This window comes from Syngnathus floridae, chromosome 4 (assembly GCF_059516105.1).
Source record: "Syngnathus floridae isolate MCC-2025c chromosome 4, RoL_Sflo_1.0, whole genome shotgun sequence".
Lineage (NCBI taxonomy): Eukaryota > Metazoa > Chordata > Actinopteri > Syngnathiformes > Syngnathidae > Syngnathus > Syngnathus floridae.
The window spans coordinates 18865972-18890608 of NC_142416.1; the positions used below are offsets into that span (position 1 = coordinate 18865972).

A 24637-nucleotide genomic window follows, 5' to 3' on the forward strand; every position below is an offset into this window, starting at 1 on the left:
GGCCGTGAAAAGGAAAGGTGACGGTGATGACAACTTCGTAGAAAAAACGAAAAGAATGTCCAAGGCATTATACGTACCGTGAAAGGCAGTGTACACGCAATATATGGCACAAAAGTCACATTGTGATTATTAATTAAACACAACAAAAGACTTGCCCATTCCTCCTCGTCGAACTCTTTGTGGTGCGGGATGGAGTCTTCGCCTCGCCTCGGGCCCACGCTGTTGCACGACGTGGCCTCGTCGGCGGCGGCAGGGGTTGACGGCGACGCCGTCCGGACGGGACTCGGGTCTCGCTCGCCGTTCTTCTGGTTCTTGGACACGTAGCCCGGCTGGGCGGCGTGCAGTGCCAACAGGGCGCACTTGACCAATTCATCCTTGAGCGTGTGGACGAATTGCTCCGTCTGAGACAAGGCCAGGTGGGGACAAGACAATCAGTCACTCAGGTCAAACCACAAAAAAAAAAAAAAAAAAAAAAAAATCGACACAATTTGACTCTTCTGGTTTATTGAAAACTTTTCATCCTTTAAAACAAAAGAGTTTTAATTTTAGTGGGGCCCGACTGATTGTATCGGCCGGTATTAGCTACTGCATTTCAAAATTTGCAATTATTATTAGGCCAAATTAAAAAAAAATTAAAAAATTAAGGGAATAATGACATTGAAAAATGCCCGTCCCAATAATGAGCAATTTTTAACCATTCTGCTACAGTATATTAATTCTTAAATGCGCTTCCAAATGTGTTAGCATTAGCTAAGCTAACATGTAATTCTCCTATGTTTACGTGACTTCAACTGGCAGTCACATTAGAAAGCTCGAAGCCATTTTTTTTTAGAAAAACGGTCCAATATTTCCCGAAGCGCTTCTATTGTGAGTTGAGCGAGATTTAACAGTGGAAATTTAGAGCTTAAGAAGCCTTTGGGACTGAAGGTGGCTTAAAAGAAGACATTGGGGCCAGTTGAGCATCAACAAACAAACGATTCAATTACTTGGACTTGCGACATCTCCGAGGAGCGTTGTTCCTTTGATAAAGAACCCGCCGGTGTCACAAGTCCCCGTTTCCCGCCAGAGTGAAAGTGATAAAAGGTCTCCCGAGTCGCATTGCCGGCGCCGCGATTACAACCGAGCAAACCGGGGAGATCTTCATCACCGAGCTGCAATTTCATTACAAGTCACTCTCTAAAAATTTGGAAAAAAATAATTGAAAGCAATTACCGGTATATTTTTGTTATGCATTAAATGCTTTTTTTTTCTTCCTCTTTTATTTCTTTGGTCAACAGTATTTGAATGTTGGTATTTACAGAGCAAAGTGTTTTCACGAGGTGGCACTTGGCGTAAAATGGAGAGCAACTTGCGTAAACATCGTAAAAGCTCAATTTTATGAATTTCCAAAAGCAACAATTGGGACTTTGGTGGTCTCGTCAAGAAGCTGCTGTAAATTTTTTTTTTTTTTTGCTGGTGCATTGGAGTGATAACATAACTGCTCTCCTGCGGTGTTAATGTTTTTTTTTCCTTTTTTTTTTTTTGTGGCATTTGGCAGCGCCGCAGGATGCGTCCTCTAAGCGAGACGCCGCTTTGTGAGTGAGGAAGCGCTTAAATGGCAACTTTGTGGTTCTTTTTCTTTCTCTTTTACACATGAAGCCACGAGACGCCGCCCCGGAGACATTTTGCTACCCACTCCACCTGCACGTGCGTGATTATGGAGCGAGGAAAAAAAAAAAAAAACAGAAAACGGGCCTCTGTGGATCTGAACTGAGAAATAGGAACATAACAGAAGAAAAACAGACATAAAAATAGCACGTTTGTACAGAGGAGGAGGCTTGAAATCCGCCACCAGGTAAGCCCAACGCATATTGTTGGCCGTGGAACACCACCAATCATTCTAATGACATCCACAAGAGGATTCCCCCACTCAACACCTCTTACTGAACATAAACTACGTTGCCAACTAAAAGAGAGTAATGGCAAAGTCAGCAGGGAGTCCAAATACAACCAACACAATAAAAACCGTGAATGATAAAATCAAAAGTAAACAGGCTGGCACGAGTGTAAATGGATTTGTTAGCTCCAAAGCAAGCACGTTGATATTATTGGGATATTATGGGATGAGCACAAAAACACAATATGCACGATTGAGGGGGGGGGGGGGGGGGGAAATGACTCCGCAAAAACTTGGACAGCAACAAATAAAAGTTGTATGTTTAAGAAGGAAAAAAATTATTTTCAGATCAATAAAGGACTTTTTAATTAGAAAAACGTTTTAATTTAAAAAAAGTATTTTTTGGAAAATTCTTACATTTTTGGTTCTGTCCTGTTTATAATTTTTTAGTTCTGTTTAAAGCAAAATCAAATTTGTTTAATTTGTCGAAATTAATTCGTTAAAGTGCAAAACTTAAGTACATCACACACTGAGTATCTCGTGCCTGTCACTCACTCACTCACTCACTCACTCACTCACTCACTCACTCACTCACTCACTCACTCACTCACTCACTCACTCACTCACTCACTCACTCACTCACTCACTCGTCGGCTGACCAGGGGCATCCCCTTTCCTTGGCAGGTACGTGCGTGACTAATCAGGGATGAGAGCGAAGCGAGCGTGGCAATTAACGCCGGCTGATTGGGCTCCGATCCACGCCGGCTAAAAACAATCTCTGGCACAACAGATTGCAGTCTGACAGCAGCAGATGTCATTCATTAATTACGCCGATACAAAAAAAAAAAAAAGATGTCAGCGGCGGGCGCGACGCTCCAATCAAGCGCAAGCTCGCCATCGAGTCACCTTCTTCCAGAAACGAGTTGTAACGAGCAGAATCAATCTAGCGAGGAGTCATAATGCCACGCCCGGTGTTTCAGGGTTTCCTCACCTTGTCTGCGAGGTTCTTGAGCGCCTCCCTCAGGCCGGGAGAGGAATGCTCGCGAGCGGCGTGGAGTAGTTGATCGGCTAAGGTGCCGATGAGCGGCTGCAGGAGGCTGACGCTGCTCAGAACCTCCTGAGCTTTGGCCGTGTGCTCGGGGGAGTAGTAGATACACTGGTAGGCCGTACTGAAGCTGCAAAAAAAAAAAAAAAATCATGAGTCATAAAGTCGTAAAGAGTCACTGACGTGAGAGAACATTAAATTTTTAATTATCGAAAAATTGCCTGTACATTTTAAGCAGGAGACTACCCCCTAGTGGCCGAGGTGTGCACACCAAAAAATGTCATTACATGAAATCCGATTGCCCCAACTGGTCACCTCGTACCTAGGACACGGTTGAGAGCCTCATTAGCATTCCATTGCGAGGTCCACTAATGACTTCTGACACTTTCAAAAATCTCGAGATATCTGGTTGAACACTAAGGGTATAGTACACGACGTGCTTTTTTACACCTGGAATTTTAAATCAACACTTCAGGTGAAGGCAAGATCTTTGGATTAGCACCACTCGTCTTTCTGTTCCCCGAAGAACTTGTTATTTTGCTTTTTGTACAGGTGGGTTGGAGGCACGACTTCAAAGTGGGATTTTGTTTTTTTTTTTTCTGTGAAGACACCTTGCTCTAAATTACAAGAAAAAATAAAGGAAGGGTGGGGTGAGCATTTTGGGATCTACGTTCCAGAAAGTGAACTTGTTATTTTTAGATGCAAGAAAAATATGTTTTTCTTAAGAGCCTCTTGAGTTTATTGCTTGAAAAGAAGTATCCTCACCCAAAAAAAAAAAAAACCTTGGTCGAGTGAGAGCAGGACCTTCTTGAGAATTTTAAAGCGGACGCACTGGCAGCTCTTTGGCTTGCAAGCCAAATTAGACCAGTCACAGAATATAAAATGGACCGGCGCCAATGTCCCGGGAACTCGTTTTGTTCGACAGCATTCCGCCACGTCGCGTTAAGTCGGACACCCGCGAGACTTTACGTGACATCTGGTCCCCACGAGTGCGTCCGTAACCACGACGACGACTTGGTTCGGTCCGGCATCTTCCGCCTTTCGTCCACTACTTCAAAATTCCAAAAGTCCAAATGAGAGTTGTTCATGTGAGATTCGATTCCGTTCGACGCAGACTTTTATAAGCGCAATTAAAGCGGGAGCGCGGGTATTCAAGGAAGATAAATGCCGAGTGCATGTGCGTCCTCGCCCTCCCGAAGAATACTAAACGAAAATATCGATTCGACTCTTTTGGGGCTCATCCTGGAAGACAAACTATATCAGACGCGCCGGTCATTGGCAACTTGGGCTGATGTAAGCTTTTTAATAGATGCTGAACGCCACACACACACACACACATTGGAGATACTCCACGACCTCCTTTGGAGGGTGCGGGAACAAAGACAAATTGCTCTTTTATTGGCCTCCCGCTAACACCTCCGTGTTTCGCCTTCTTCACTCTGTCCGTCTCCAACTGTGATGGATTAATATCACAGAGAAGAGATTGCCAACGTGTAGATGAAAGCCAGTCTGGAGTGTGTGTGTGTGGCTTTGCAGGTAGGGATGAGCGGCAAAGTTATTTATCAATTCTTGGGTGATTCGGAATTTAGGTTTCAGTTTTGAGCCGAAACAGTGGAAAGCGCAATTATTAGCTGGGTGCTAATTACGAAGAGTTAAAAATAGAAATACAACGTGGTTTGTTTTGATGATTTTCTTTCAAGTAATATCTCCAAATGTTTTCCGCAAGGTGGATGGAAAGCGGGCAAGAGTCCATTAGAGTGAGAGTGAGGGGGAAACAACATTAGGACCAACTTGTAAAGAGGATTGTCAAATGGGCCGAGTCAAAATGTGGATAAGGTGAAGTGCCGCGCTCTCGGCAGCTAGCCAGGCGGAAAATTGCAATTTTTTTTTTCCCAACTCCAGCGAGTCATTAGCTAAGTTAAATATGAAACAAAAAGCTTTTGTCTGCCAGGAAGATTGTGTTTGGCGTCTAATCTCTTCTTTTCACTTGACTGGATTCTTTACAATATGTTCAGTTTATCAGCATAACGCTACGCTAGCAGATAGGGATGACCGTCACGTGTGCGTTATAGCGTGAAGAAGTCTTCATTTTTGTAGCGATTAAAAAAAAAAATCCACCACTAATCGGATCCGGCATGGACTGTAATGGTTTTGCGTTTTACGGGAGCTTAGTCACAACGATAAAAAAAAAATAAAAATCACCCTTCATTTTTTGTGGCATCACTCAAGTGACCACACAGGGAGCGACGGCGACACATGGCTCAGTTCTCTTTCCAAAGCAGTCAGGAGTGCTCATCTTTCAGCTTTCAGGAAATTACATTGGTGACCACAGCGGGGCACAACTTAGACAGATTAGTTTTTCGTCTTGGAGAGGTTTTGAAAAAATGAGAAACATTGAAAACAAACGGCTGGCGAACCTTCCTCGCCAATTCCATATCAGTTTTTTGAAACATGTTACATTGTTTTACCACATTTTCGCGTTCCCTCCCATTTTAAAATTTATTGACAAATTCAAAACTCCAAAAGATCGGAATAATCCGCGCCTCACCTTTTCTTCTCGGCTTCGTATCTGCTGAGAAGACGATGCAGACCGCCGCCCTTGAAGCCTTGGTAGTGTGCGGCCGGGGCGCCTGCCGTCACGATATCGTACGTCGCGTCTGCGAACGAGAATGACGGCGAGTTAGTGCGCTCTTCTTCGGGGCAAAAAAATTAATGATGTTATTAATTGATATACCTTGTATCTCGCTGTTGCAAGTTATTTAGGTTATCACGTAATTTTGAGCCTCATGGTTTAATTGTCTTGTTATTTAACAATCTAATTATGAAACATGGATTCATGTACTGGCTAATTTAGTAAATGCCTTACTGGCGCCTTCTCACAATTCCCGCCCCTCCCCTCCAGTGTTATAGGGAATACTGCCGCAACTGATATGGTTCTGTCCAGTCTGACAGGAAGACCCTGACCCTTCTCCCTGGGCTCAGAACAACACAATAGTAGTTTGACACGTATGGTTTTGTGGGATGCTCTGTGACATTGCTCCAACCCAATTCCATTAATCATCTCTGCTGGTCAGGGCCGTGCGGCACTTATTTGCCGCCACACTTTTTTTTTTTTCACGTCCTTCTTCTCCCCCCCGTGGGCTTTTCTGAAGTCCGACTCGCTGTTAATTGGTTCTGCCGCAGCAAAGAAAGTACAGCAAAGTGCACTCAGGACAAAATGACACCGTCTGTGCTCGTTTATGTCCTACGATGTCAAAAAAAAAAAAAAAATCTGACACGAAAGGACACTTCAGTTGTCTTAAAGGCATTTTTTTGAACGGTAAAGAATGTTAATGGTAAATATAGAAAACTTTGATATGTTGAGATTTTGTAACAATTTTCTGTCAAAAAGAAAAAAATCCACTTCGAGTCATGAATATTTTTAGTGCCGAGGCATGACAAGTCTGGTATTTTGATTCGAAGCAGCCATTTTCAAGTTGAAGTTGATCCGAATGCCGCGATACTAAATTTGAACCACGGGGACTCAACAAAATTTTTTAGCTTATTATAGCACGTGGGCGAAACACAACAACATTCCCTTGCCACAAAACTTAAAACTCCACAAGGTAAGGCGTGGGCACATGTCATATTAAAGGCGCCTTGCTTTCCAACACAGCCTTGCTGATTTGATTCTGAGGTTACGCTCTCAATTAAAAGCGCTGGAGCGATTTGAGGTGACGCTTGTAAAGTCAAGCTAGCGAGTGATAAATAAACATGGACCTGTCTTTCTGGGGCACGTCACCCTCATCCTCTGAGTGTGCAGGTTGATTGGGAGGAACTCCAGGGATTTCTGCGCTTTGCAGCAACTCTGCTTGAAGGACGGACCTGAAAACCACAGTAGCATTAGCATTGCTAATCAAACATTCTAACAGAAATATGTGTGACTAATTAGACATTCGTAGCGGAAAATGTTAGCTTTTCCCCGCGTCGGCACATTCTCATTAGGCGCTTTAATAAAAGTTGGATATTAATGGTCGAGCCGATGAAGTTGCTGACTCATGGAGCTCGGACGAATTAGCCACATCGAGGTCCATCTGCCGGTCCAGGTGTGCCGACAGCAGGGCCCGATGCCAATGCAGTCTAACATCTGGCCTACACGTACTCCTTTTATGACTTTTTTTTTTTTTTGCTGTGATTGGGCCTCCCGCTGAACATGAGGTGGGTGGGTGGGGGGTTCTTGTGACGGTTGACAGGTAGTGGAGTGTTTTTTATCTCCTTTCTTTTACTTCTTCGTTTTCTGCACGCTCCCGCTGTGCTGCATGTGTGAACACATCAGACTTTGTAGAATACGGGGGTGAATCATTTTAGCATATCTAACACGTTTATGCAGTTGTACTTTACTTCAAGAGAGCATTACCAAATTTATTCGCTGCTTGATGCTTCTTTAGAAAAAAAAAAAGGTTCATTAAAAAAAAAATCGAATTGAAAATCCAAACAAGGTGTCATTTCAGCAATGTTTTTTTTGTATCATTGCACTAATCATCTTATTGCCTGCGCTGTCGTTCTCATGTTGACTCCACTTTGCATGTAATCACATTAGTTATCAATAATTAACGAGCAGTGGCTCGCCCACGCCGGTTGTCTAGCAACGTCGCGTTCGCTTCACGGCGGACGAGATCACAACGTGGAAGCGCCGCCGCCCACCTCGGGCAAATGTGGGCTACACATGCGACCTCTGTGGGGAAGTGTAGAAGAAGAAGAAGAACGCCGCCGCAACACCTTTGCCCGGGGGTGCCTTCATGGCCGCCTTGGGCACACAATAACAGTCTTCATTGCTCATGGGATGAAAAGAAAAAAAAATAATCTGCTCCATCTATTAAGTCAAAAAGGGGAACGACAGTGGAGTCAAAATATTATATATTATTATTATATATTATAAAATATTCTATAAGGAAGTTATTATATTATTATTATTTTTATTTTATTCAATTCCTGATAGACTTATAGATGGATATTTGCTCAATTAATTAGCAAAATATAACCCATCAGGTTTAATTACAAAATTTAACCACGCTCTGACAATATTAGAAACAAAAAATGATTTAGCCACCTCTAACTGTCGGTGTCTCTAACATGGCATTAAACATATTCCATAATTTGTCATGTGTAATCATCAAAGGCGTGTTAGAAAGTCAAAAGGTAGAATTTTTCTCCTTGCTTTCTACATAAAAGAAAAATTTGACAACGAAAAACATTTCGGCTGAGTCGGCCTAAAAAAAAAAAAAACTCAAAACTATCCCAAAACAAAGTTCAGAGGAACTAAACCATTCAAATAAACTCGAGCAAGCAAAGACATTCACCCTAAGTAAACCAAGAATCTTGTAAGGTTTTCAGCATCAAAGTCGCTACACCTCTGCTACCACCAGTGATTAGTTCCAGAGATGGAAAGGAAAATTTTCCCTACTAGTTAATTGCTACGCTCGGCGGGGGTCCTCGGTGAGCATGTAAGCTGCACAAGCGTGCCGGCGGAGCGCTGCTGCATTTCAATGCGAGCGCACACATTTCCCAAGGACAAACCACGATAAGAGTTCATTTACATGTACTGGAGAAAATCTCGTATAAAGGCTTCGGAGGAAGGGGACCTTCCCGGTGCCAAGGACGGGCCATGCCTTTCAAATGAGTGTATAAAGGAAACAACAACAACATGGTCGTCCTCACCGCTCATCTTTTCCATTTCAGCCAGTGTCTCCTGGTAGGAGCTGATGATGCCGCTGTATCGCGTGATCACCTCCTTCCGTAAGTTGTCCCAGTGTGGTGAAAGTTCCCCCAGCTCCTTCAGATCCTGCACCCTGCAAATAAACACGCATTGACATACTTCTTGAATCGGAAAAAAGAAAACACAGTGGGACGCACTAAAAAGTGGCGTTCCAGATTTTTTTTTTTTTTTAAGTAAAAATGGGTCTAATACAAACGTGATATAATCGTGGTTATGTTTGACAAATTGTAATTACTGGAGCTTCCTAGCAAGTGGAGGCATCCCTAATGTGATCACATACAGTATTAAGGTCATGCATGAAAACATAATCAGCCAGCGATAAACCAAAGAAGCTCTAGCGAGCGAAACTAAACCCAGCCAAAAAATCCAAAACAAAATGAAACCAACAAAAAAAAAAATAAGGCCAATGAGCCGCCCAAAACAAAAATCAAACCAACCCAAGACGTTAAACACACCAGTCAAATCTAAACATATTCAACCAGTTAAATAAATTAAATTAACGACAAAAACTAGACAACCAAAGATATTAAGCCAAGTAAAGAAAGTAAACTAACCCAAACTAAATTTTAAAAGATTTCAACCAAAACTAAACCCAACAAAAAATAAACCCAACTAAAGAAACTAGACGAAACAGAACCAAACTAAGCAAAACAAACCAAAAACTAAACCAACTAAACACAAAACCAACAAAAGGAAATGATCAAATAAAAGTCAACTAAACCAGACTAAAAACTCAAGAACAACCTAAACCAAACCAATGAAACCAAGCAAAACTAAACCAACCAAAACCAAGCAAAACTAAACCAACCCAAAATAAACCAAAAAAACAAACGAGAGCCTCTTTCAAAACATTGCATGAAAAAGACATAATGGGACCAACCAGCAGCAATTTATCGTCCATTAAAATTGCAACGATACTGCGTTAATAAGGGCTCTCTGAATGAAACCAGCCACGACTCCAAGTTGTACAACAGTAATATGCTCTCATGACAATGAGGCCCAATTTTCTGTAATTATGCCTCATAAATGTTTTATGCGCCATGTTGGTCTTCAAATGAAAGGCGAAAAAAAAACGGGCCCTATTTCAATTTCTGATTTACATAATTTTTACAAGCAGGTGGCCCCACTGGATGAGTATACTTTCCTTACCAGCTGTGCATTGTGTAGCTTTTTTTTCCTGAAAATAAAGCCACAGTCAGATAATATTGGACGATATACTAAAAGTGCACACGGGAGATGAGCGTGATGATCCGATGGATCAAATCAAAAAGCGGGACATCTGCTCAGGGTGATAAGGCCGAGGGATGACGGAGAGCGTTGCGGGTTATCGCTCTTTTTAATCAGAGCGCTATTGTCTGATCTGAGGAAAGGGTCAAGAGATGAACAATATAATATGCATGTTGGAAAGCTGACATTATCAATCAAATCTGCCGTTGGATGGAGACGACGATACGCCTCCAAATGTCCAGCAACTTTGGGCAGAATCAGTTCTTATCTTTATTCTTGATAAAAATGTGAGTGCTGTATTTCTTTGCCAATCATCAAATGGGCTTTTTGCTACTCATTCCTCACTATTCTCAAAATTTGTGATGATAATCTACTGGGGCGAGCCCTAAAACAGTCTCCAACAGCTTTTATTTATGATACGAAATGTCTGATGAAGGTCACTCGGCCGTAATGGCGCCGTAAATTTAGCGTACGGCTGCTGCGCGGCTTCCTTTATTTCATTCGGTTATCGTGCTGGCTCAATTTTAATTACATAGGGGCGTTGTGCGCCTGCCCAATAAATCCGACGCAAAATGAAGAGTGAAATACTGTACGCACTTTTGAAACAAAACAGAGCAAAGCAAAACAAAGCAAAACTGAAGCAAGCGCAGAAATTAAGCAGACACACCAGACAAAAACAAAACATAAGTTATACCAAAAACAAAACTAAACCAACGAGCCTAAAACAACGAAACCAACCAAAACAAAATCATTCACAAATAATTAAACCAACCAAAAAAACAAACCAAAACTAAACCAGCCACTGAAACCAAACCAACTAATTCAACCAAAACTCAACCAACATAACAAAATCAAACACTACTTCCAAAAACAAAACCAAGCAAAGAAACAAAATGACCTAGAATTAAATCAATCACAGAAACGATGCCAACCAAAGAAACTAAACCAACAAAAAAACAACAGCTGCAAAAAAAAGGCAAACATCATGACTGTGCTCTTGACACGCATTAGCGCTGTTTGTTTTTTGCCATTAACGAAGCCGCTCCTAATGAATCTTAACTGGCACCCGCGTGCGTTCGTAATACACGAAAAAAGCACATCACAGCCGGCGTACGCAAATAAGCGAGAAAAACATTACGTATAGAGGTCATGCTTTATGCTAAAGCCTGCTGTGCTCGCCTGTGCTGCGTTACTTCGATAAGGAACTAATAAATATTTCATATTTCAACTCTAAATGTAGCATAATTGATCCATGCAGGGTTCAAAAGAATATTTAATTACATTATTGCTGACAAAAATAATTGAAGTCCTCAAAACGGGTTCTTATTAGTATTACTAAACGGAAGCATTCATTTATTTTGGTACATATTAGTGTCGGTGTAAGAAGGCGTGGAATTAAAGCTATTAGGAGGTATCAGAAAGTGCTATTTAAAAATTTAGCACGGCAGGTTTTTTTATACCAATTGCTATGTATAGTAATAAACTCCAAAAATGGCCGACAAACTGCAACTTTGTCCTCAAAAATGGCCGACATGCTTTGCTAAAAACATTTACTACATACTCTGTTCTAATATTTTGGACAATAAAAAGTGCATTTCTGATAAAACTATCTTGAGTGAGTTGTAAAGAAACTTGGCTACACAAAAGCCACCATAATACTGCAATACTATTTTCGGCCTTGTGAAAATCGCCCTTGTGAAAATCGCCGTACGAATAAATTCGGCCCTCTTCTGTCACGATTATCAACCGAATGCCTTCCCGCATGACTTTTTTTTTGGCCATTTTTCATCCGTCTCGTTATGATACGAGCAGAAGGTAGTGACCAGAAATAAAAAATGAAGTGAGGTTGCCAAGGACGACGAGACAATGGAGAAATGATCCGTTGTGACGAACCCTGTTCAAGCCTGAAGGAGACTCGTCTGGTCTTGACCTGGCCTCACACCAAGACTTTAATCTCTGCCTCTCATCTTGCTATGTTCTAACTTGACATGAGCTGGATGTGACCCGTTCAAAACCAAAACATCGAATCCCCCGCTGAATCAAAGCGAATCGTTTGTGTTGTGATGCAATTATGTGGCGATAAAGCAAAGCGGTCATGTGACGCCTCTCACCGGCTCATGTCCTCTTGCATGTAGAGTGCCAGCAGCTGCTTGGGGATGCTGAAGGACAAGGTGCACTCCTCCATTTGCTCGCGCACCAGCATCCACTTGCTGTCCGCCGTCTGGAACCTGTACACTTTGCATACCGGGTTGGTGAACACTGCGGGAGAAAGCATCAAAACCAGACCCGTGAGATGAAAAGCGCTGCCGGGCCACTAAATCCTTCAAAGTCAAAGGACGGATTCAATTTGATGATCAATAGCCGCGACGTCCGCAGATAAGCCCTGATTCATCTTAGTCTACTTTTGCGGTAAGAAAGAAAAACGTTGTCTTTACGCACAAGCATTTCCATTTTAATTGCGTCGTGGCCCCGCATGCAGATTGACCGATGTCTAGTCAGGGACGGGCAATTAGTGATAAAGATGAGTGACATTTAATGATAACTAGTCAATATAATGATTGACATGTTCCGTACGAACGGATAGGCGAACGATGAAACCGAGCAATTAGTGACGTTGTGAGTTGTCGTTTCCCGGTGGCTCAAGAGTACTAATTAATTGGACAGCCTTGGAATGATTGACATGTACGCTAAGCAAAGCCTAGCAAGTGGCATTTTCAACTTGACTTGTGATAATTGATCGCTGTATTGTTTTCCTAACGACTCGCTGGGCACCTGTGGATTTTGATGAATTATTCTGAGCAAGGCAAATTAATTTGACGAACGGCTAAAAGATAAAACCGGGCGCCATTTTGAATCATTTTGTGTCCTGAAGCTGAAGAACTGGAAATGTTAAAGTCATTTGAAACTGAATTAAAAAGACATATAACATCAATCAGCGGCTCTCTTTTTGAAAATAACCCTCGCTGAGCGCCGCATGAACATTTTAATTGAACGACGACTAGGTAAAAATCAACCAATGGTTGCCGTTCGGGCTAACGGGTGACAAAATTCACCAATTATCCGCAGCGTGTGTAGAAAGTGACATGACTCAAGATAAAAGACAGAAAGCACTGCCGGCACACTAAATCCTTCAAAGTCAAGTTGAGGAGGAAGAAAAAAATTCAATTTGTTGATCAATAGCTGCGTCTCGCTGCCATTCATCTTCTGTCGTCTGAAAAAGACAAACCTCACTTGCTCCATTTTAATTACATATTTATTGCGCAACAGTCGAGTCAACTGACCGACTCGCCCCCCCCCCATTAAGGCAATTTCCATTCCGGCGCATCTTTTCCGCGAATGTCGACAACGCGGAGGAAGTTAATGCTCTTATCTGCGCGCCGGCAGCAGGAGGCGAGGAAGCGCCTTGAAACGCCGTTTACCGCCGCTTTCGGCGTCCCGAAGCTGCAGTCAGACAGCGAATCAGTCAATAAGTCGGCCACTGTGAAATGTTGCGTTGACAACTGGAGGCATCCAAACACGCACGGTCGCCCTAAATGGGAGGTACGCCGCGCCTCGACAAAAATATTCCACGCTGGGCTACCGTGACAGATAGATTTTATGCCTCAAAACAGCGTCGATCAAAAAACTTTCCTTTCAACTCCAAAGTTAGCTTATTTTCAAACGTCTGCGCGTAAATCTTTTTTATCGTTTTGAACATCAAAGTGTCACCGTGTTGCTATGAATTCAATTAGCATGGAGGTGGCCTTTCAGGTAATTGACTTTGGGGCCAAACTATCCAGTTCCATCATTTACTATTCCATTAAACGGCTGTTTTGGGCCAGAAGTGACATTTAGCAAAGAGTGAAAGCTGCTCCATCAGCAGCGAGGAAGTGAAATAAGAAGTCTGACTCCACAAGGTCGCAAAACCCGTTGTGTCAAAACTTTAAGAGCCGTTGTCATGGTGCCGCAATCTGCCTTTTTATTTTTTTTATTTTATTATTCACTGCACATGCGCAGCCTGTTGCAGTCGCCGCTCCCTCATCCAGATGGAAAGCGTGTGATGCAATTTAGTCCTCCACTTTTATTACTTTTGAAAGGCGCAAGAAGAGAGCGAGCCTGAGGGGAGGGGGGGGGGGGGGGGATCTCGAGAAGTCATTTTCTTAAGAGGTGCGAGGAACAGAAACTGCGGTGCGGCGACAACGAGGGGAAGTTCAAGGGTGACCGAGGTTCGAGTAACCCTTTAATAATGTCGAAAGATTTTGGCAATGAATGGTCGCGAGTACCTGGTCCTGTCAAGAGGTGGTCTCTCTCCACGCAGCTATGAGACGCAGACTCGCACACTAAGGGACACTGGAAAAGAACACAAAAATACAATTAATGCAACAATCACCAAACGGGCCTCACGCAGAAGCATCCGGAAGCATTTTCGTTGCGCAATCACCCAACCCGCCCGCTGAGGCCTCGCTGATTGGCGTGTGCCTCGGACTGCTCGTTGCGGCGACGGCGGCTGGAGTCGTGATCAACTCGCTATTGTCGTTGGCCTTGAATGAAGTCATTCATTCTTTATGTGCTGTGAGTGCATGATTATGGAACGTATTTATTTACTTTTATTATTTACGTTTTATTTAAATTCTATTTAGCGGTACGAGAGCCCCCGATCATTGTCAAGCATGTGTTTGGACTTGTGATCAAAAGGTGAACAGAGGCTTGCTCTTATTTTTTTTTTTCGAGGTCGCTTCATCTTCTGCATCGGGAGAAATACGCAAACCGACCAAGCGTGAAATGTTCTTACAAAAAAAATACGATTTAATAAATGTTATTATTTCTGTCTGCGTGTTGAAGTAATTGAACTCAGTTATTTTTCGTGGTGAATCTTACTATGAGACTATATTTAAAATAGCAGGAAAGTCAGACTGGTGTCATCCCCTACTTTTGTTGCAAAAGCAACACACACAACCAGCGCTGTGGCACATCACACTCGCCCGCGCTCCGTTTCACTTTTTATCATCTCCCTCCCTTCATCTCCACAGCGACAACAGACACACACACACATGGAGGGCGACAGATTCATCAAGGAGACATGGGCAGATTGTCAGTGACGCTGCCGAGCCTGGCAGGGAACCTCCCTTCACCAGCCAGGCGAGTGGGCACGACCCAAAGTCAGTCGGCCGTGCAAGAAGCCCTTGGCCAATTAGAGAAGACATGGCTGCGTGTGTACACAAAAAAGCCACGCCGTGTGGTGCAGCAAGAAAACCGCAAAAGGTTCCCGAAAACAGACACTGATTTAAAACTCCTCACACGAGTTCATTGGGGGGGCAAAACGGCGGCCTCTACTGAGCATGTGCAATCGGGAAGAGTACGTACGATGTCATTCCTGGTGTGCCGGCATCCCATTGGGAATTAAAGGAAAAGGTTCTGGTACTCCCGTGATGGTCGCTGTCGAGTGCAGGCGAGTGCTTTGGAGGAGATTAGCGCACACACACACACACTGCAAATCGCCATTAGCCTGCACTGGAGGTTCTGTAATCTCGTTGGTGGATTTGAACCGCATTATGAGCTCCTATTTCCTAAGGCAGCCTTCCGGAAACTTTTGGAGCCACTGTCAACATTGTGGCGCGCCTGCTCTCTTATGCATTAAAAAAAATTAGCTTGTGTGTGGAAATTACACTGAAAAAATATTGTTTAAAAAAAAAAAACATGGAAAAATGTATTTGGATTTTCTACTGAACCAAAAAAAATTTGAATAATCGAGTGAAATTTTGGGTGGTGACGTTAGCATCCCGCGTAGCATCAACACGTGTACCTTCTGTGATGGTGCGTCAGTGGTGATGTGCTCCGCTTCTTCCATCTCACCCATCTTCAGTCGATTCACCACCACTGTTCCGGCTGCGTAGCCACCATCTGACGACCTGAAGGGAACAGAATCAAATATAAATTTAAAAAAAGGCCATTTTGAAAACGGTTTTAAATTGGTATTTTGAATGAACATCTTCCCACTGTGTTCCATCCAGGTGTTAGGATACCTTTGCCAAAAGGGTGCTGAGCCGTTATTAATTAAGACTCTGACTCGAAGAGCTGGCATGCTGCTTATGCCTCCATAGGGAAGCTAATGGGGCCCGGGTAGGGCGTGCTCCATATAACGCTCCAAATGGCCGTCTAATAACCGCAGGCGACGCGCTCTGACGGACACCAAATTGATACGAGACATTTCAGAGCGCGACGCCCACCCTTCCTGTTCGATTAAGTCGCTGATAGAAAATCCATGGTATTGGCGTAAAGTCCCACGCTGCGGAATCAAGAAAAATGATCCCAGGTGTTAGACGGGCAACGAGGAGGATTCTTAATGTGCTCGCTTGGAGAGATATCGGGAGCCGGGCGGTGATCAGTGAGGAGGGGGGGGGGGGGGGTGACGGGAGACAAGAAAAGGATGGTGATGGAGTCAAATTAGAGATGCTCTCAGAGATAATCCATCTTGGCTGGCCAGAGGGAAAACCCGAGGGGGCAGGAGCAGACGAGAAGATGAGGAAAGGGACGTTGGCAAATTCAGATGCTCCCGTCAAGCCCGGGTTAGGTTTCAAAACACAAACTTGTGTTAGTCTTCGTCTCCCGGATGCCTCTGTTGGATCCTCATCACATCGCTTAATTTATAAATCCAATCAGCGTGGCTCGCCAGACACCTGTCACAGTGTTTACTCCCCCCCCCCAACGCCCCGAAAAACTTGTCGCTAAAAGTCACCCTGACTTTGAACAGGCGCCGTCATGCGCATCACAGAGGGAAGCGAGATTAACACGTGTCCCATTCCGTAATAGCGAATCTGGGGGGGGGTGGCCCCTCCCCCACTTTTTCCCCTCAATCGTCTAATGCAACTTGCAACGCAGGCTCATTTTTGACCCGCAGCCAAACAGCGAGTCAACACCTGGAGGCGGGAGGTACTCGGACGTGAGGAAATTAAAGCGGTCCAGTTGGCGAACATGATTTGATTTAGCGCTGTTTTAATGCGACATTGTAAAAGAAAGTTATATATATAAAAAAAAAAAGGTGGAGACGCATTAATTTCCTCACAGACTGGTGTGGCACGCCCTTCTTGGTAGAATATAGTGAGTGTAAAGGTTGTAATAAATGTCCACTTCTTCCCCTCCCTCCTGGGCGTTTTTTTTTTTTTTTTTAAAACATCTATTTGGCCCACAATCTGTTTCATGGCAGCACTTCATTACACACCTTTATAAAAGCGACAGATACAATGTTGTTCAGATGGATGACTCTAGGACGTTAGCACCGCCGGCGGACAAATATTTATCAGGGAAAGGTCTTGAGTGTAACAGCGTTAAGCCACAAGCAGCCATGAAGGCGACATCGCTCATATTTTGTCGTGGTGAATTCCGGAAATGATCATCAAACTATGCCGATAAAGAAGTACATTTGAACCAAAATGGCTGACTTTGTTTATTTGTCATCATCAGTAACTGTTTTATTTCTATTTCATTTTTTTGGCATTTCAACATTGCCTTGCCATTATGATCAGAAGGATTCGAAGTTTCAGCGTGATTTCTGGTTCTATTGTCCAACAGCAGCTCACAGAATGTTGAATAATTAAATTCCACGTTTACAAAAGAGGGGAAATGAATAGACGATGGCACCCTCGTCAGAAGCGGTTGGAATTAGAATGAGCCAAGGTCAAACAATTCGAAGCGACACAATGTAACTAACGAAAGGCGCTGTAATGAAACGGCAGGTAAAATAACGTGATGTAACATAACGAAGCTTAATATATCGTAACGTAACGCGACATAATTCAGCAAAATGTAACGTAACCTAACATTGTAACTTTGTGTACCACAGCTTCACACAGGCTGACAAAAAAAAAAAAAAAATGTCCTCCAGGCTTTAGCAGTTCCCGTGACCCTGAACGGCATGAACGGTAAATCACAGACGGATGCTGCGGCTTTCAAGCCAAGCGCATGAAAGGACGACACGAAGATATGAAGATCAAAACAACATCAGCTGCTCACAACCTGCGATAAGTTATGAGGATAAGAAAAAGTCCCTGTCGACAAACGACGCCTGAGGAAAGGGAGTGTCGGGGGGGAAATAAACAGCTTGCCGGGATGCAGCACAGACGGGAAAGTTGGAGCAGGCTAACACCGAAGGGGTGTACGCTTCGATTCTTGACCCATATAACGCTGCTCGCGTGGGCTAAATATAGCGACGGACGGATTTCACTGAGGACAGATGCGAGACGCGGCGTAATGCGGCATGCCAGCTTTCGCTCCAGCGAGGATGACCGGAGACGTATGACTCAGCAGTGATGAAGCTCTTTGCAAAAAAAAAAAAAAAAAAAGCCTGATTGAGTCTACAGATCCAATAAAATCAGATCCATCGAGACATTTGGAGTGGATCCAAGACAGAAAGCGGTTTCTGGCGAATAAAACGTGCAATGTTTCCCGATGTTACCGCCACAATTACAGTCTCGCCCGAGGGGGCCGACGCTTCGAGCTAAGTGCCGATCAATGACAATCCAATGAGATGATGGCCGGCGACCTTCACTGCCTCGCGTCTTCAACACTTAAAGGCTACGCGGGGTTAAACCGAGCTAGCGATGGATGCGTGAAAATTGGACGTGTGCCGCATTCGGAGAGATGAGTAGTTTTTAACTGTAGTGAGCGGGGAGAGTAAACGTTGCCACAGAGGTCTCCTAATTATTTATAAAGATGAAAAAAAAAAGCTTTTGGTGCTCTAATTGCTCGCGAAAAAAGGAAAGAAGCAGCGCAAACACCTGAAACGGTCGCTAACGAGCTAACTGGCAAGTGGAAGCGCCGTAAGGGTCGAGTGTGACGGCTGGCAAATATGAAGAGGAGTCAAAACGAGACGGCGTGCCGACGAAAGCAATTTAGCCGCCGCCGCGTCCGCGCAAATCCAACGCAATCCGTCGAAGGTGATTTATAGTCAGAGTCGTCTCGTGGTTTGAACAATCGGAAACTTATGCTACGTTTGCATTTTATTTCCTGAAAAGTAATATTTGGAGTAAACTTCAAAAGCCATGTAATCTTCAACTAACCTAATATATAATATATATATATATATATATATATATATATATATATATATATATATATATATATATATATATATATATATATATATATATAATATATTCCCCCATAAAAGATAATTTATCCATCATTGGGTCTATTGTATTTTTTTTATGCCACCATCCAAAACAATTTGCCGCCTGTAGCAAATATTTATTTTTTTGTCAACATCAGAGGTAATTTTATGTGGAGCACCCGGGGAGCTGTCGGGGAAATGTCTTCCAGGAGTGCACACAAAAGACTCATTCATCACACCTGCGACGCTGCGTCCATAGTTGATCTTGTTCCCCCAAAAAACAAGTACCGCCACCGCGTGTTTTGACTTCATAAAAAAAAAACAAGACAACATCGGCGCAAATGACTTTTTATCGACTAGCGTTTCCAAGGGCCGAGCATCTTGATAAAGGGTTTTAATATGTGCCTCGTGGTTTACAAGCGTCCGCCTGCATTTGGCTTGTTGTTGCGCTTTGGCTTTTATTGCGCACGGGAGGGACGGGGGATAAGATTGCAACAACGTCGGCGAGTCGCTGCTCTTTTTTATTGAGTTGCTCGCTCATTAGCATACACTCAAACACAGCTAATCCCATTAATCGAGGAACTCGGCCATACTTACAAATAGACTATTGATTCACCTAAAGTGAGACACTTTTGGAAGAGTGAGTATTAGGGAGGAGTGACTGGAGGAGGGGTCAGCGGTCAATATTGGTTGAGTGACTGTGAACGTGACGGCTAGCGCACAAAGCTAACGTAGCAGTGCGCGCGCGCACCATAACATATTGTGCTAACACACTCAGTCGGTCCCATTATCCACAGGGACGCTGAAAGGGGAGAAATAAAAACGGCTTCAACCAAGCTGTTAAGGTGAGAAATCACAAAGAGCGTGGAAAATCACAGAAAGCATGAGGCATCCAAATCACAACGGTGAGCTGGAATACCAAAAGGGCCTTTTATGTTTTCAGCGCAGTCCGGCTTGACAGCAAGGCTGATGAAATCGAAATATAGTCGAGTCACCATCGATTACATAATGCAGTGGAGAGCATTAAACCAACCCTGAAAACTTTTTAATCACAAATGACAGTCGGATAAAAAATGGAAGCTAGCATGAGATGGAAGCTAGCATGAGAGCAGCTAATGTAGCATTTTACTTAACTGCTCTCAAATATATCACAAGAAGTTGGTTTATAGCAACTTTGATTATTTCTGCCTCTTTCCTGATGCAGCTTAGCATTTGTGTTAAGTGCTAGGACACATTTTTGTTTGCTATCGTATGATGCTATGGCTAGCATGTTATTTAGTTATCTTCTGATTAATGTGGAATTCCCAAATTCATAGAGATATTTCCAAAGTATGTAAATACTCTGGAAATAACTCCTTACCTCTAAAACCATCTGGTACTTTTTACAACCTTGGACTATTTTTTTTAAAGGAAATACGGTAACTACCTAAGCGACCAACCGACGAGATAAAAACTTCGCCTCTCACCTTGCGATGTCGCCACTTGGTGGAGGTAATTGCAACATCGTAAAGTGGCGCGCTATGATGCGGCGTGGCCCAAACATCAGATAAGAAAGCCGGCCAGTCTCGGGCCGAGTCTCCCCCCCGAGGGGACCTCGTCTCTCTGTCACTTGCGGGAACACGATAAGAAAGGTCAGTCGTAGCTGCATGCGCCTTTTGAAAATCGGGTTACAGACGGCGGGGTGCGGAGCTTCCTCTCTTAACGGCTTGGCTGTTATCACTATAGACAAGACGGCTCATCAGCATTCCGCAAAGGCTCCCTTCTGGATGTCTTACGGGAAAAATAGAACCTGGTAAGGGAACAGAGACTTTATGCAAATAGTGTTGTGTACGCGGTGATAACAATGGAAGAAGTGTTTTTGCCTCGCCAATAGGCAAGATTTCCTGAAGGGACAATTTACGCCACATTTTGTCAGAAAAATTATAAACTAACTCATTAAGCGTATTGGTCACGTCCACGCAATTGCATTTGTGTACGTGGCTAAAACAAATAGCCACAGGCGATTCTCTGACGCTACAATTCATACCAAACCAAATTACAAAGAATATATTGGCAAAATGGGAACATGTGCATATGAATGAATAATGCCGAAGCTTTTTTTTTTTTTTTGCCAACGACGCAAACGCGGCTACCCGGACCTCGGCGACAGCTGCGGCAAATGGAAATGAGGAAAGTCAAAGCATTACCCAATAAGACCCCAAACTGAGACATTACGATGCCATGAGTCACAGCGCGCCTATTAATATGCGGCATTCTGCAATTAAGACACGATAACAAACGTTGGAATAGCTCTCAGTGGTTTGCGGAACTCCCCCAAAGCCAATTCAGAAAATAAATCCAATAATAAATGAAAAAGTAAATTAAAATTTGAATCCGAATCCATTGCCAACGTGCAACAAGACTCCCTTACGAGCAAAAATTATTCCCTCAGTGACACACTGACATGATTCCAGCAATGTAAATAACGACTTCTAATTAAGAAGTACATCGAAGTAACGACGTCTCATTATGTGATCAGCTCAGCGTATGAAAAGAAATGGAGAGCGACGGCTACGGCGGTTGTTGCAATACTCGGGAAGGCGTCGCCCACTTTCTCTCTTTTTTTTTTTACCCGATTGCAAAATCCTTTCAGTCACAAGTGTTTACTCAACACACGCTTGCAGCACAAACACACTTTATGCGTTCTAAATGGAGGCTATACATTATCACGAGTACCTGCGAAAATGGGACACTCCCGCCGGCTCTCTCGCGCATCATCGTGAGAAAAAAAATGACCAAATTAAAAGCAAAATATTTGGTCTAATCTCATTTCTTTGTATGTTTACCGACCCCGGAGAGGTCTAACGTCCTTGTCGTGTTTCAAAGAGCTAATGAGACATATTTGAGTCCGAAATATACGTTTATTGTCGTCCTCTTTCAAGCGGTTAATTTAATTGGCCGCATTGTGCGATCCCCGCTGCTGCATCTTGCCGTTTGTTCCGTAATTACAACAAGAGCGACGCGGAGAGCGCAGACCTTCGCACAAATGTTTTGTCATTTAAAATCTTAGCCTGAGTTGAGGATAATGAGCAGAGTGCCGCAGTTTTCCTACAAAAACACCGGGTGGTTGTTTGAGTACACAACAGATATTTTGCTGTAATAACCAAGGTGGCATCATGTCTATTTGTAAGTTTGCCCTTGACTTCTGATCATAATTTCTCTTTGTATATGCTCTGTTCAAATTCATCAGTGTGGACTTACAATATTGAGTTTAAGGCTCAAAAGCTAATAAAAAAAAAAATAATGACATTGCAGCAATGATAAAAAGACAAAAGAAATTGCCCAGATGAGAAATAATATCGGTAAAAGGCATACGAGACAGTTTTATTACATTGGACATCTCCTGGGCTTGTTTTTTATTGAACTAAAGAGCCGTGACCTGCAGTAGAGAGCGAAATCTCCGACGCTAAGCGGCACATTTTGTTGCAGAATGACTCGATTGTCCGATAATTGCAGTGGACCATGGCGGAATTCAAGACACCCTCGACTTAATGTAAAAAGAACAGAGACTAAGCTTTTTTGACACCCGATACTTACTATTACTACTACTTACTACTATTCGGTTCTTAATGTTTCAAAATAGAAACCATTTAAAAGTTTTCTGTCATAAGCGGCATCGCCACCTACTGGCCTGGCATGCATATTGCAACATTTTGCAATCTTGTCAACCACTTTTTTTTGTTAATTTCTCGCCATGCCCACGGGCTAGCATATTTTGACACCCGATACTACATTTGGTTCTTAATGTTTCAAAATACAAACCATTTGACAGTTTTCCACCATAAGCGACATCGCCACCTACTGGCCTGGCATGCATATTGCAACATTTTGCAGTCTGTCAACCATTTGTACCAAATTTGTAGCCATGCCCACGAGCTAGCTAGCATATGCGCGCAAAAGCGCAACGTGGTAATCGAATCACACAACATACATCACGGAGAAAAAAAAAGTGGCACTTGGTTGGCTCGGAATAAATGCACATATGGCCTCCGCACTTCCTGGCTCTTTCTCCTTCAATGCTAAATTGCTTCATCCCCGCACTGTTCTTCTGCATAATCTGTCAGATCCCTCCGGCACCGGAGCTCACCGGCAGCATATGAAAATAACTAACTCGGCCAGAGCTGCACTTAGGTGACATCCGAAGGGGAAGAATAGGAAAAATTACCCCGACAAGCTACATTAATTACCCGCTATGAGTGATTACGATTGGGCCGAACGGAACGGGGCGCCGTGATGAAGAGCTTTCAAAGCGAACATCCTTATTAAAGCAGGTGCTGGGGATATTGTGGGATCCATTTGGACGAGTCAATCATTCATTAGGTTCTTCCTCGAGCTTGACTTGCTGCGAGGGGGGACGAAAACATTGAAAACGTTTTAGAAATGGAGCAAAATGGCGCCATCGTCAAGGGATGACAGCGGAATCATGACAACAAATTGTGAGATGTAGTTTTGGTTTGAGTGGCTTAAAAAAATGGCACTGCGGTTGGCGTTCTTTTATTTAGCTCCGCCTTTTTGACTCTCATTTCAAATATGCGGACATAGGGGTGGGGAAGTCACCCATAATATCCTGTTTAAAGTTTCGAAAGTTTTGTGCTCATTTTAGGGATTATAATGGGTTATCGGGTTGGTGTCAAACATAAGGATCGCGGGCTGCGACTGGCCTCTTTGGCGGTTCAATCCGGTCAGTTTATTAAAAAGAAATAACTGTTTTTGCGCATTTTGTCCACTGGAGGGTGCACTAACGGCGATGAGCATTCGGAAATTGGCTTCGCTAAAAGATCCGGTCAGTTTAAGAAAAAGAAATAACTGTTGTTGCGCATTTTGTCCACTGGAGGGTGCACTAACGGAGACGAACATTCAGAAATTGGCTTCACTAAAAGATCCGGTCAGTTTAAGAAAAAGAAATAACTGTTGTTGCGCATTTTGTCCACTGGAGGGTGCACTAACGGAGACGAACATTCGGAAATTGGCTTCACTAAAAGATGTCAAACTTAAAATGAATGAAAAATATTTCAAGAGACTGACAATCAGTTAACAGCTTTAACGCAAAAGAGGTGGAACCCTTTTTGTTTTCCTTTCACGCACTGCCACAATTTGTACGCACTTTTTGAATGTATTCTTTTTTTTACAGCGCTTGGGCTTGAAACGGCATTTTTAACCAATCAACCGTCCTTCTCTCAACAGGTCAAAGATCCTCTCTGCAATTATGACTCCTACAGCCAATATTTATCCCCCTTTGACTTTTCTCTACTTTGCCTGTCATTGCTATTCATGTAACGTAAAAGCGAGCGGCTCTTTAAATATACAATTAAAAAGTGTGAATGAACACGACCCCCGTGAGGGAAGGACGGGAGGGTGGGGGGGGGGGGAATTCGGATCGTTTAATTAACCAGACTACGTTTTCCGAATATGTGCGCAGGTCTTTGTGATTGAATAAAAGGCGAGAGTGTTGTTGACAATAATGAATGCAGATTATATAAGTAAACATCACTGCTGAGTTACTCTACCTTTAAAGCGCCTTGATTGGGTTATTGGGCTATATTTATAAACAATTATTTTCGAAAGACTGAGCTGGTGTGCTATTTCTGTCAAAATATTGAAAGAGGTGCG

At 43.2% G+C, this 24637-nt stretch overlaps 1 protein-coding gene across 17 annotated transcripts in view; it reads right to left on the reverse strand.

Moving 5' to 3' along the window:
- inpp4b (inositol polyphosphate-4-phosphatase type II B) overlaps positions 1-24637 on the reverse strand; it is a 79602-nt gene that overhangs the window by 10791 nt on the left and 44174 nt on the right. For all 17 annotated transcript variants that reach the window (XR_015858081.1, XM_088374103.1, XM_088374102.1 and 14 more), the window contains 8 exons: positions 15686-15791; positions 14166-14232; positions 12015-12162; positions 8619-8749; positions 6681-6785; positions 5470-5578; positions 2868-3051; positions 156-401 (listed from right to left, as the gene is read on the reverse strand). Coding sequence is in view for 16 of the 17 variants with exons in the window: in XM_088374103.1 (XP_088230229.1) it covers positions 156-401; positions 2868-3051; positions 5470-5578; positions 6681-6785; positions 8619-8749; positions 12015-12162; positions 14166-14232; positions 15686-15791 (1096 nt within the window). In the remaining variant the exon portion in view is untranslated. The remainder of the gene's footprint in view (positions 1-155; positions 402-2867; positions 3052-5469; positions 5579-6680; positions 6786-8618; positions 8750-12014; positions 12163-14165; positions 14233-15685; positions 15792-24637) is intronic.